The sequence below is a fragment of the Falco rusticolus genome, chromosome 9 (assembly GCF_015220075.1).
Source record: "Falco rusticolus isolate bFalRus1 chromosome 9, bFalRus1.pri, whole genome shotgun sequence".
Taxonomy (NCBI): domain Eukaryota; kingdom Metazoa; phylum Chordata; class Aves; order Falconiformes; family Falconidae; genus Falco; species Falco rusticolus.
Genome location: NC_051195.1, coordinates 45,958,550 through 45,972,873, shown reverse-complemented (window position 1 = coordinate 45,972,873; position 14,324 = coordinate 45,958,550). Strand labels below are relative to the sequence as shown.

The following is a 14,324-nucleotide window of genomic DNA, read 5'->3' as shown; positions in this document are numbered from 1 at the left end:
GAAATGAGAAAACATGAGATTTCCTGGGTCTGCTTTCAAGAAAGCATCCACATATTTTATAAGGAGTAAGACTGTCAAAATGAAGTAGTAACAGGCTACTCATATCTAAAGAATCTGAGGTAGAGGGAGAGGAGTTAAGATCAAGGCTGGAATATCCATGTGTACAGGTGAAGGGAAGAGGGAACTGAAACAAAGTCTTCCTCAGGTAACTCAAAGCAGCTTTATTTAACTGGTTTATGCCTCCTCACAAAGGAGTGATCCTCCAGAGCACTGCCCAGGTTTCCTGCACACAGAAGTCACCCACCTTCACCAGATCCTCCAGATCCAGACTCTCTGTATGGCTAGATCTGCTGTACATTTGCACCTCTTCTCCAAGAGCCTGCCTGCTTGATGAGAGCCCAGAAATGCCGGTAGTAAGAGCAGAATACTATCATCTGAATTATTATTTCCCAGCAACACTCAAGGTCCTTCCCAACCACTTCACCAGACAGCCACAGAGGTGGCTGAAGAAGACACATTGTTTGGGAGCAGGCAGCAGTGGTCCATGGCCCACAGGTTGGCAACCTCTGTTCTGGAGTGGCATGAATCTAGCAGGCAACATGCCATTAAAGTTATCCTTTAGCACTAGATCAAGTTAATAAGAAAAAAGTCTCAAGACTGACATCATCCTCACATGAGAGTTTTCCTTGTTTCTCTTATCAATTAGTATTTTTCATTTAAAAGAAGCAAGGAAATGCAAATGCACACACTTTAAGGCATAGTAAGAGCTGAACAAGCCTTTGTAATTAATGTGGTGAATAGGAGAAAGAAGCAGTATCAGAGATATTTTCACTGTCCTGAGAACAGCTCAAAAAAGTCAGAGTGAAGAAATCCAAAATCTGAATGCCCATTAATGGGCTCAATCAATCTTAACACTGACCTGTATTGACAGATTTCCAAAATACACCATGTGTACTCAAGCACCATGTATGAAGTAGGAGTACAAACAGTAACACCCTTGAATCAGTGTTCAAAACATCATTACACTGAAAATTGAAGGTCATGTTGCTCATTGAACGCACACATTTTTACACCTTAGCATATCTGTATACCTTTAAGTTTTTAGTCAACCACCCTTTCTACCAAATTATCAAATAAATTCTGTACTACTAATGTCAATTCAACTTTGAATTCTGTGTCTACAGAGCTTTTTCTCTGGGTACTCCAAGTTGTTTTAGGACAAATTTTAACAACTGAATTTTAACAGATAATCCACATTACCTTAATTGAAAGATCAAACATTAACTTAACATATAGAATCAACCTTCATTTATTTGTAGAAATTAATGGATGAAACTACAGCAGTAGAAAAATATGCTTAGGTTTTGAAAACAGAGAACTCTGGATGGACAACAACCAAAAAAACTGTTTAAAAAGTAAATACTCCCTGTCCCACCAACAGCTTAGTCCAATATTCTTGTTTAAGAACCAAACCGATGAAGGGGAGAAAAATGCTGCTTGTCACTGATACGGAGAAGTTGGAGTGGGAGGTCTCTCAGGCCCAAGAATATTTCTGGTTGTCAGAGGCTAAAAAGATTATTTATTGTTTCCTTCCTAAACCCAGCTCCACTGCCACCTGTTCAGAATTTACTATAAAGCTGTTAAACAAGACAAGAACTTTGATGCTGACTGTGAAAACAAGTTTCACTGTATCTGACCCAAGCAACACTCACTACTGATCCAGAAGCAAAGGAATTTGATTTTTTTCTTTAAGCACAGCTATCTTTTTACCTTTATAAGCTGTTTAAAAAATGTAAATAAAATAACTCAGTGGACAATAGAGGGCATTCATCCCACAGAAAGACAGCCGCCACCCTTAGACATGAAATATCGCAGCACATTAAGTCATGAGACCCCGCTAATCAAAGCTGACAGGGCCCTGAATGTGATTTCTGCTGAGACTTAGCGATATCATGGGGCACTGAAGCATGCACAGCCTGCCAGACTGCCCCTGTTCATGTGACAATGGCTTTTATTCCCGAAAGGGGCCTGCGAGTGACAAGAGTCCCCTTTGTCTTTAGGCTCCCGCATTCGCAGTGCAAGAGAGGTTCATTCAAGCAGCCCCAGACACTCTTTGAAAGGCTGAAGTGTAACATAAGATGACCATGAAACACTAGCTTGCCTTCTGCCTACCCCTCATTCTTCTCAAGCACAGCCTGGCCTATTCAGGGCCTCTCACAGACTCGCTCGCACTGCATTACCCCCGGTCTGCTGAATCCCACCATTGTCCCGGCCCCACTGGCTGCCATCGCCCTTCCCACAGCACTGCCCCCCGGCCACCCCGCCAGGCTCCAGCACGGCCCGGGGCAGCCCAGCTCCAGGCCGGCGCTGAGCCATGGCCCGTGGCCTTGGAAGGGACAAAGTGGCCACATTTCACCTGAAATGACAACGTTAAACCCTTCTGCCTCTGCCCACCATGGGTGCCGTGAATAGCAGGCCCAGAGGTGGCAAGCGCAGCTCCAGGGCGCCCTGCGAGGCCCCGTGCCGCCACACTCCGTCGGCAGCTGCCAGCGCCCTTCACAAAAGAATGGAGAAAACCCCCAAATGCCTCCAAAACCACTTACACCTCCCTGCTTTTTCCTTTGACTCACCGCATCAGCTCGCCCGTCTGCATGACGGGAGCACCAGTGCCATTCACTGGCCATGCTCCCCCGCAGGCGCCTCCTCACCACAGCTACTACTTTTTATGCTAAATCAGAAGCAAATTAGCTCCGCCTGCACCATCTTCCACTGAACACACCACACCTGTGCACAGCACACGGTGGGGTCCTGCCGCTGCCAGCCACAACCCGCCTCAGCTTTTGACCAGCTCTGCTAAAACAAGGTGCACCGGGAGGGCCCGATGGGCTTCAGAGATCTGGGATCTCGGGGATCTCATCTTCTGACTAGATCTTCTCCAAAAGCCCTGTGAGGGAAAGGAGCCTGAACCCATGGGGCAGAGCCGGGGACCCCCACGGTTCGTGCAACGCAGTAGGAAATGCATCAGAGCAGGCAAAGGGAACAGTGCACTCTAGAATGAATGCCTGGTGTCTGACTGTATATACAGCAAGAAAATAAGCAACCACAGCAAGGATTTATAAGGGTTTCAGCCCTTTCAGGTGAGAGGCAGAAGAGCCCAAAATCTCACACGTGAATCTGCGGTACTGAGCCATCTGAAAGATGGCAAGGAGCAGGACAGACACACCACAGCCCACCACAAGTGCTCAGAGCCCTAGTTCCAGGTTTTTGGTGTTAGTTGCTGTGATCTTAGGTATGATCAGTCCCCAAGGGCAGTAAAAGACTTCCTGTTATTCTTGAAGATAATTCTATTCATCCTTCTGGCAACAAAACAAAACTAGAAGAAAGTTATGGCTGAGGGTGAGCAACAGTTGAGGTTTCCTGTTCTTCACATGGGGAATGACTAGTAAAAGAGCTTTTCTGTGGAAGAAAGAACAGAAAAACAATTCCAGAAAAAAAAAATAATCAGAGCTTTCCAACACCAGATCTAGAAAGAACTGCATTTCTAATGAAAACAAAAAATAACTTCGGAGCCATGAACTTAAAACAACAAATCACACTTGAATATATTCAAATACTACATTCCTGTTAGGATTTTCAAACATGTTCAAAACCTTATTGAGCAAAAGAGTAACTTTCAAGCAGCTACCTGTGAACTTCTAATCAAATATAAAATATCTTTGTTTCAGTATTCAAAATGAACAAGAATGGAGTTCCATGATGTCACTTGGGAATTTGGCCTTACTGAAGAATGGGATTTTAAAAATGCTATTTGATTTTTTTCATTTGCTAAACAAGATCAAGCTGTTCTACACCATCAAAGTGAACCATCTTCCTCTGAGAAAAACAAACCTATGTCTTTTGCCTTTTAAAGAAGGAAAAACAAAATAAAAAGCATTAACAGTATTGTAGTTTGCTCATGAGAACACTTGCAAGGCTACCAAGACATCATGGTGATGCCAGACATGCTGCAAGTACTCTAAACCACAGAGTAAAAGATTATCAAATTCTGGGTTTGGTGAACTCCTGCCAGTGTCAGCCACCCAGACTCAAATACACGAGTAGTAACACATTTTGAACATAAGCCTCAATGGTAAAGAGGCTTTGAAACTCCTCAAACTGAGAACCCTTTGGTTAGGGTAATCACATGGGAACAGAGAGATTTTCCAACCCCTCCTCGCTGCAGGCAGATGGGAGATAGCACAGCAGGTCTATGACCAACTACTAAAATCCCTTCTTTTCTTGCCAAGGACAAGGAAAACAAAAAAGAACACAACCGTCCCCTTAAATTCTCCAAATTAAACCCTATTAACCTATTACTTTCAAAGGTCAAAAAAGGGGTGGAGGAAGGATTCGCTGGCATTCTGTACTCAGCCATTAGAAAAAATGAGGTTGAACACAGCCTACTCATGTACATGGGAAGACCATGCTAAGCTGTACCATTCACAGTGTGCAGCTGCTGGGATGAAACAGAATTCACATTGAAATGCATCCAAAACAGGACACAGATATTAAAGAGAACTAGAGAGCTGGGTAGGTAAATTTATTTGAAAGACATGACCCACCTCTTTGTAATTGCCCTTGTGATAAAGATGACTGACATGTCCAAGCAAATAGTTCCGGTCTGCTGTATGGAGCTGGTAAATGCTAATTAGAGGGTCAAGAAGATTAGCTGGGCACTGGGCTAGTATTCCAAGTACATGGGCCTGCAGCTTCTTCAGCTTGATGCCAGACTAATAAAAAACAAAACAAAACAAAAAAATCAAACACAGATTTAGTAAAGATGGCTGCAATTCAATGGCAGTTGAAAATGCAGCTTGTTTAAACAGTGGAATAAGCCAATTCCTTGGGAAGGGATTCTCCAATTTCCCCATGGAGTCTGCAAACAGAAATCAGAACAATATGATACACATTTTTTTAACAGCATCCAATTTAAAAACACTAAATGTTTGCGGGATAATTCTGGAAAAGGCATATGGCCTTGTGCAAATGTAAAATATGAAACTGGAAAAATGCCCTCTTTTACTAACAGAGCTATTTAGAAATTCTCCCCTCTAGTTCCCAGCAGAAAATTTTTGAATTCGGCAACTCCCCTCAAGGGAGTCTCACCTATCAGGCAAAAGTATTCAGTTTTCATTCCCAGGTTCACCCCTACATACAAGAAGGGGAGGAAAAGCAAAAGCATCCTCAAAAGATACACAGATAGAAGTATTAATCCTTGTGTTCCTACATGATTGTTTGACACAGGGACTCCAGTGCCAGTAGCGCTTCACTGCACTTTGCAGATACTGTAATGGCAGAGCTCAATATCTAAAAAGAGCCATTTTGAAAAATGGGACATGAAACAGCACAACTATAGAAGTATCTCGCAGTTCAGAGGCAAAAGCATACAAAAAAGATAAAATCTCAGTAGGTCAGAATATATGAAGACATAAGGAATGGTAAATATTAGGATGTATAATCTGATGACCCAACGTTACAAAGCTAATCATTCAGCTGCTGAAAAGTCATACTGTTACCATTTTCTGCATTCCCGATGATAAAAGCTCCCCGCCATATGGCAGGAGTTAAGCAATCGTACAGTAACTGGCTTCTATTTGCAGAACTGGAAGAATATGCAGAGTAGATTACTGCAATTGGTTTTATCCTGACAGCAGGGATGCGAGTTCCAGTGGGAAAGCCTCCAGCCTGGCAAAGGCTGCTGCAAGATCAACGCTTGATCGAAAGTGGTTTGATCTGGAAAGATGGAAATCCCAGCTTGGAAGGGGAAACGGAGCTCTCACATCACAGCTTCTAATATTATTTCATTTTCAGGCCAGCATACAACAGACAACAACAACTCAGTTCAAATTTCACACCTTGTCACACCATGGTTGTACGAGACTACAGAGAAGATGCTGGACTATAGAATACAGTGAAATTGGGAACACCTGAGGGACATCAAAATCAATTGCCCTCTCCTTTCTCCAGGCTTTCTTGCTCTTTCTTTTTCTAACCTGTTGAACAGCAGGATGCTCTTTTATCCAAAGCTGCAACTCAGTGGTGATGTAATACCCGAGGGAATGCCCTTTCCCCTTCCAATCACTGCTGCTCTCCAGCATGTCCAGGAGTCCTGCCAATGGGTCCTCCAGTCCTGCAAAGCCCCGCCTGATTTCTTCCTTGAGCTGCTGAGATACAAAACCACATTGTCATGTACAAAAAGATTAGTGAATCCTCCCTTCCCCCAGTTGAACACAAAGCTTTATTTTTTTTAATTTAATCTATTCAGAGAGGTAACTGTTGCTATTCAGCCACCATCCGCGCCTCCAGTGACTTTTCATGTCATTACAGATTCCTTCATGGCTCACTGCACCTCAAACCCAATGGGAAAAGCAGCAATTGTCCACACTAATTATCCCATAAAGACAGAGAAGTTGTTCTGTGGGGCAGACAAAGGGGCTTGGGATTTGGGGGAGGGGAAGAAAAGTAGTGAGCTGGAGCAAGGGGTCTTATTAGGAAAATGGCAATACGAAGGTAGATAACCGGGCTCAAAAACCTACTGAGCTTCTAACAGACCTACAAGTAATAAAGCATATAAACCCCTCCTCCTCATTTGTGTACCACACATTTTCACATGTGACTTTATAGCCACTTCAGCCACGATGGCATAATGCTCCTCACCAAAACAGGAATATTTGGGAACATCAAAATAGTTTGGATTTTACACACAAGATTAAAAAGCAAGAAATACCACAGTTCAAACTCTGTCAGATTGCCACGCTACAGATCTACGCTCCTTTCCTCCATACCTACCTGAGCAGGGTATTTTCTGTTGACCGCCTGCTGCCACTGCACATCAAGGACTGCACACCTCCACAAGCCTAAAGGCCGTACGAAGGGGCTCAGAACATGGGAAAACTCCACGCCATAAATCTTAGGAATCCCAGGGTGATGTGTTTAGAAATGTGAAGGAACTGGACACTCACTTTGTGAATGTTAATAGGCTACTTACTACCCATCTGGTAGAAGTGATAAATTAGCAGTACTGAGCAATATCTTTATAATGTTTACATTAGAAGTAGTTTCCAAGGAGCTTGGAGGGTTGGCAGGGTGAAGAAGTGGCATCCTTCAGTACCCACACAGGACCTTTCACTGCATGGTACACGTACTGGCGTGCAGCAAGGCAAAAGCAGAGACAGAAAACAAGAAATCACTAAGAGCAGCTGCTCCCTTTCTTTTCTGGCTAAAAAAGCAAAATCCAAAAGATGCTCATTCCTGCCTGCAGCCAACACTTGTAATTTACTGTATATGATGGCCCCAGTTGTAGCTTCCAATGGAAACAACATAAAGTTTGAAGAACGACATGGAAAACAAAAGAAAATCTACAGAAAATTTGCCAATGAATTTGCTCTTTTTTATTCATCAACAAATTTACTGGAAGACAGTTATTTTCCATAGTGTCTTTCATGTCTGGAAAAACCACAAAACCTATCATTTACAACAGAAACTGTTTCTTTCTCACTAGATTATCAAATGCAGTATGAAAAAGCTGATGACTACCAAAGATGTGACTTTAGATAACAGATTTCTCCCTGTAAGTATTTTTCCCCGTGGTAAGAATTTGCAACATTAAACACCGGACTCCAACTCCACTGCAAGATTCAGCAGAAGGAAAAGGCAAGCTCTTATCCAACCACAAATATCCAACACAACAGCCAAAGGAAAACAAAGCAACTCGCCAACTAAACTGCACTGTTTATAAATGGCCTCTCTTCTTTTTTTCTGCCCCTCCCGCCCTACCGACAAAGCCCCACTTCAGCAAATTTAGACTGAACAAGAGCTTTCACCATTCTGCTCAGCTCCTCCTTGGGCTGGAGTCAGAGCCCGGGCTTTGGCAGGATGGGCTCCAGCAGACACTAGGTCCTGCGAGACCTTAAACCTGCTTTCACACCAGAGCTTCTCAAACACTGACACAACTGCTAGGAGCACCAACTGTTGTTCTCTAGACTGAGTCTTGACTTCATAACAGTTAGACTTTGATGAGCAGGGGAAAAGCCGCCTTCAAAACTTCCTAGCAATCTGGAGACTTCAACTATGGGGTGTAGAGTTTGGGGGGGATAAAACAAGAAAAAAAAAAAAAGGCATGAGACACCTAAATCAGAAAGGAAAGAGTGCTGTGCTACTTGGCTGTCTGTGCCAGAGAAGGATTCCTCTCAACATGTAATTGCCATTTCCATTTCAATTGATTCCCATGGCAGGGTATGCTCCTTGGGGGATTTCTACAGCCTGACAGATCATGGGAATAGGAAAATTTTGCTGATGCTCAAACTACGTACTCTTTCATTCAGTTTTGGTCCCTTATTTCTAGTTAAACAGCTCAGGGCTGTCTGCTGATGCTTCTTGGTTGTTCCAAAGCTGTCTTTCCTATGTAGGAAATGACCATGTCTTACACAGATGTTCCAGGACCGAAGTCACGCCCAGGACAGATACCCTCCTTCTGCTCATGGTCACTGATTTGGGACCAATGAGCTGATTTACACTAGTTAATATACAGTATTGACTTACATTGACACACAGCGAGAGGCAAAGCAGCACCCTGCCATTTAAATGTCAGTGGAGCAGATTGAGTCGTATTTAAGTCAGCTTCCCTCATTTATTTGAACTGGACCGTTGGATGGAAGCCGCAGCACCACACACCTCGCATTACACACAGAGGGCAAGGAGCAGCTGACCCTGAAAAAGCGTCTACACTTGCTGTGGGTGTACTGTATGTCTGAAGGGTGGCGATGCCCTGAGCATGGATTAGCCCACCACAGTGACAGCGTGACAAGCACGTGTCAGAAACCATTGGGGATATTCATGCAGTGCTCCCCACCTTAAAGGCAGCTGCTGCTGTGCCACCACCTGGTCCCACCACAGCCCTCCTCATCTCTCTGGAAAGGCTTTCCTTGTGGTTCAGGAACACACCCTCCAGGTTCACAAACATGCTTCTGCCTGTCCCTGCAGCCACGTGGAGCTGCCCGAAGGGTGGGCCTGAGGGGCTGCAGCCTGTACGCTCTGCAAAACCACACCACTCAGTGGGATGACCATTCCAGAAACAAACTGAATAAGCAGAGCTGCAAGTGTGACTCACGGGGATCCTCAATCTTTTCCACCCTCAGCAGGAAAGCTGCAGTGCTCTCTGCCCAAGGACACGTCCATGGGCGGCTCTGTCTTTTTCAGACTATTTTTTTTTCACAATTCACACACATCCCAGGGTACACAGTACAGAGATTTTGATGATTACTCTTTTGTACTGTTGTTTTGTGGGATTAACTGCCCTCAAGACCTAACAAATAATATTTTTTTCCTCCAACTCTAACAAAACGTGATAGAAAGCTCAAGGCTTCAGAGTTGCTGAGCTCAAGTCTATGTCGGTGACTGACCATTTGGAAAGGCACCTCTCACACGGTGTTTCCAGTTGTTTCATTATTCTGGCTGGGAACCACAGACTATCAGCAATGGAAAGTCTTAAGTGCAGCAGACAAGGACAATGACTAAACACTCTAGCCACCTAGGATGGAGCACATACACCAAGGTACTCAGCCACGCCAGTCATCTCACACAGGACACATTCTACGTGGCTGTGTGGTAAACTGCAGGGTTTCAGGTCTTTTAGAAAAGCATCTGGGCTATGAACCTGCCTGAACAATGCAGAGTTAAACATGGGAAACTCACCACTAAGCTGATGCATCTAGTGTTTTTGTTAGTTTTCAAGCCCCCAAATTTAGACGAAGTATATTTTATTCCCTATGAGAAATCTCCATGTAGAGTCCATAGGGTGCTGTATAAAAATATAGCACTAATTTTAGACAGGCAGTGTAAATTGCATTCACCACTCTAAAAGGCAAAACCAAACCAAATCAGAAAAAAATAGTAAAAATACTTTTAATATGAAGGCTTTGATATCATTCCACTTGGCAAAGAGCACTTTTCTACTGACTTCAACCCTCATTTTTCAGCTACTAGAAATATTCTTCCCCCTCCCCCAAAGATCCTCCATTTAATGGACAAAAAAAGTGCTTAAAAGAAAACAAAAGCAACTTTGATTTCCCCCCCCCCTCTGTAACTCAGTCCTGTAAACTTCAGCTCTTTTATACGAGCCCCTGAGCTGCTTCACATCACAGAGCTACCTTTTCTTTCCACTTCTTGCTGCAAATACATAGGCTCTTCCCGTGCATGTTGGAACTGAAAGCAATCATGAAGAATTGCAGGTCTGACCTAAGCGTTCTGCGTCTGGACATGCTCTGCATGCAGTTATTAACTGCAGTGTGGAGGGGAGGCTCAGCCTTACCTTCTTCATCTCTTTCTTTGTCCAGAGAAGCTGAAGGGTTTTCAGCAATAGAAGTGGGTCCTGGCCTGGAGGAGGGGGAAAAGAGAGAGAGGGAAAGAGAGAAAAGAGGGGAGAAAAACAAAACAAAACAGATTTATTGGCTCTGTATAGGCAGCCTAGACACACTGGTGCATTGTTTCACTGCAGAGAAATCAGCTACCCCATGCCAGTGTGTTTGAAACCACCAACCTTCCAACTGTCAGTCAGGATTAAAGTGCTAAAATCCCTCACTCTGAAATCCTAACAAAATAACAGACATCATCCATGCATGGCTTTAACTAAACACCCACATGGGCTCAAATACTGAAAAGCTGTATTGGTGCATTTACAACTAAATCATGCTGCTGCTACACACCAAATACATCCTCACCAGTCCCGTCCCCCCCCCTCTTCCCCTTTTTAATATTAAAACAAAATGGTCCTAGAAGAGTAAGCATCTTGCACAGGTTGGAAAGGATTATCAACACACTAATGTTTAATGAAATGGCTCCAAAGTGTTAACGTCATCGCAACCTGTGGATGGAAGGCACGGGTGAGTGAATTTATGGGAAGATCAGCCTCTCTTTCCCTGGCAGGCGCAGGGCAGCCTTTGTGTGCTGGAGAGCCAAGCCTGCCTGTGCCGGGCCAGCCACGCGGGCATGGAAGCAGGCAGGGCTCTGACGTGATTCAGGCAAGATCACCTGAGGAAGAGGAAAGATGACATGCTGCTGCGGTTAGTGGCAAGGCTAAGAAAGAAGGGTGATCAAACATTTCAAAAGGAGGTTATTTGGGATATTTCACTTTTCACCTAGTTATTTGAGAACTTACAGTCAGTTGTTATTTTGTATCTATTATCATTTATCAGTATTATTCATCATCCCAGTATTTCTGAACCAAATGTTTAGGAATATTTCATTTTTAAAGCAGTAACATTTTTGTTATCTGATTCTGTATAATTTGCAATCATTTACTTATTAAACCATGACTCAGAATATTCTGAATGAAAATCTTCTACCGCATCAGCAGTTTAAACATGAAGAATGACTTTAAAAATCTGAATGAGTTCTCCAAAAACACTCCTCATATACTTAGTGCACCCCCTCTTATGTTTTTATAAAGCCAAAAGAAAAACGTTGAACTGAAAAGGAAACATCCCCTCAATCACCTTCTGTGTTCTACAGTTCCTAAATAGCTCATTTCCAAAGGCTAGATTTCTTGCTTAGTATCCCATCTCACTTCATATTTCAGGTCACAAAAAGCTACTTCAACTGTGAAAAGTTCTACCTCATCCAACTAAACTCCAAAATACTACATTTATGATATATTTTAAGTAGCAAGCTGATTACTGGTTGAGCCAAAAGAATGGTAGTATTCCCATTATCCACTAACCTCTGGGAAACACCAGCCAAATTAAACCCGCCACACTTACAATTCCTAAGATAACATTTTCTCTCATCTCTGGTTGTTCTGAAATCTTGAACTCTCCAAACACTGGCTGTTCTCAGCTACCGCTTCTCCTTTGGAAAAAGAGAAGTCTCTTTTTATAACAAAACAGAAGAAAATCCAGATCCCTACTCCCCACAAAATTAGCAACCAACAGTTAAATTCAGCCCATGTGTGTGCGCGTGCATATATACACACTCTCCTCTTGGCTTGACTCCCAAAGAAATTTATACACACACAGAGGAAAAAAATTAGAATGTAACCCAGTGTGTAACCAAATACACTGTAAATCTGAACTGTAATTAATGCAGTGAACAAGACGGAATGATACAGGAAATGAGAGCAGTTAGGAAAGCAGTGTTTCACTCCAGATACAGCCAATAATTCAACTTGTTAAAAAGCTTTCTAAACCTCAATCAATAAACAAAACAAGCCCTTTTCTTACATGACTTTTTCCTACCTTACCTCCCTGTAACCGAAATCTGATCTCACCCTGTTTTCAATACATAGACGCATAAAAACTGTCTCCAGTCATTTTAAACGACGCAGCATGTTGCCAGCATGCCATCGTGCAAGCATGGGTAAGTAGGAAACAACCTTCCCCCTCCCCAAACCGTGGCAGGAAACGCACCCATAACCCATAACCTCGGCGCTGCCGAGCCCCGCTGTTGGGCAGCCAGGCCAGGGCCGAACTGCTGGGGCAGGAGAAGGGTGACCACGAGGAGGGCAACCACCCACCTTCTGGTGACCTGACCAAATGGTTTTGCTCTCCATGCAGTCTGTGCACAAGAAAGAGGCAATTCCCACTCAATTCTCCAGAACAGGGATGGAACAAGGGGAAAAAAAACTGGAAGTGTTTTGCTGCTTCAAGCACATCGGTAGGAAAAGGATGGCTAGTGAAAAAGCAGGCCAGCTGCTGAATGAGTGGGGAGCTCTGGTGATGAAGGACACAGAGAAGGTGAAGTTACTGAATGCTGCCTTTGCGTCAGTCTTTATTCCCATGGCTGGCCCTCAGGTTTCCCAGACCCTGGGGCAAGAGAGCAAGTCTGGAGAAAGGAAGACTTTCCCTCGGTCAAGGAAGATCATGTTGGAGATCATTCAAGCAAATCTGACACCCACAAATCCATGGGCCCTGATGGGATGTACCCCCGAGTGCTGAGGGAGCTGGCAGATGTCATTGCTAAGCCACTCTCCATCATCACTGAAAGGTCACAGAGAACAAGAGAGGCACCAGAGGACTGGAGGAAAGCCAGTGTCACTCCAGTCTTCAAAAAGGGCAAGAAGGAGAACCCAGAAAACTACGGGCCCGTCAGCCTCACCTCCATCCCTGGAAAGGTGATGGAACAGCTCATCCTGGAGGTCATCTCCAAGCATGTGGAGGAGAAGGTTATCAGGAATAGTCAGCATGGATTCACCAAGGAGAAACCACGATTGACCAACCTAACAGACTTCTGATGGAATGACTGGCTAGGTAGGTGAGGGGAGAGTGGTGGATGTTGTCTACCTTGACCTTGGCGAGGCTTTTGGCACTCTCTCCCATAACGCCCTCACAGGTAAGCTCGGGCAGTGGGTTAGGTGAGCGGCAGCGAGGCGGGCTGAGAGCTGGCTGAAGGGCAGAGCTCGGAGGGCTGTGAGCGGCGGCGCAGAGCCTGGCTGGAGGCCTGCAGCTCGCGGGGTTCCCAGCGGTCAGTGCTGGGTCCTGTCCTGTTCGGCTCATTCATCAGTGACCTGGGTGAAGGGACAGCACGCGGCCTCGGCAAGTTCGCTGATGAAACAGAACTGGGAGGAGCGGCTGGTCCCCCCGAGGCTGCGCTGCCGTTCAGCCAGACCCGGACAGGCTGGAGGGTCGGCGCAGGGAACCTAATGCGGTTCAGCGAAGGCAAGTGCAGGGTCCTGCCCCTGGGGAGGGGCAGCCCCACACACCAGCACAGCCTGGGGCTGGTCTGCTGGGGGGCAGCTCTGCGGGGAAGGACCCGGGAGCGCCGGTGCAGCACGTTGCCCGTGGGCCAGCAGTGTGCCCTCGTGGCCGAGAAGGCCAGTGGGATCCTGGTGCATGAGGAGAAGCGGGGCCAGCAGGTGGAGGGAGGTGATCTCTCCCTCTGCTCAGCCCTGGTGGGGCTGCATCTGGAGTGCTGGGTCCGGTTCTGGGCTCCCCAGGTCAAGAGAGACAGGGAGCTACTGGGGGGGTCCAGCGGAGGCTACGAGGATGATGAGGGGACTGGAGCATCTCCCTGACGAGGAAGGGCTGAGAGCGCTGGCCTGTTTAGCCTGGAGGAGGGAAGGCTGAGAGGGATCTTATCCATGTCTACAAGCATCTTAAGGGCAAGTGTCCAGAGGACGGGACCAGGCTCTTTTCAGCGGTGCCCAGCGACAGGACAGGGGGCAACAGGCACAAACTGCAACACAGGGATTTCCATCTGAGGAAAAAATTCTTTATATTGAGGGTGACCGAGCACTGGCACAGGCTGCCCAGAGGCTGTGGGGTCTCCTTCTCTGGGGACATTCAGACCCCACC

The 14,324-nt window shown here is 45.3% G+C and overlaps 1 protein-coding gene across 4 annotated transcripts in view; it reads right to left on the bottom strand.

The window, feature by feature from the left end:
- The window catches only part of EXD3 (exonuclease 3'-5' domain containing 3), a 290,827-nt gene that overhangs the window by 186,460 nt on the left and 90,043 nt on the right, over positions 1–14,324 (bottom strand). For 2 of the 4 annotated variants that reach the window (XM_037400486.1, XM_037400484.1), the window contains exons 4-6: positions 10,349–10,413; positions 6,033–6,203; positions 4,602–4,769 (exon numbers count right to left, since the gene is read on the bottom strand). In XM_037400486.1, coding sequence (XP_037256383.1) covers positions 4,602–4,769; positions 6,033–6,203; positions 10,349–10,413 — 404 coding nt within the window. The remainder of the gene's footprint in view (positions 1–4,601; positions 4,770–6,032; positions 6,204–10,348; positions 10,414–14,324) is intronic. The other 2 variants (XM_037400487.1, XM_037400485.1) reach the window with 1 other exon arrangement.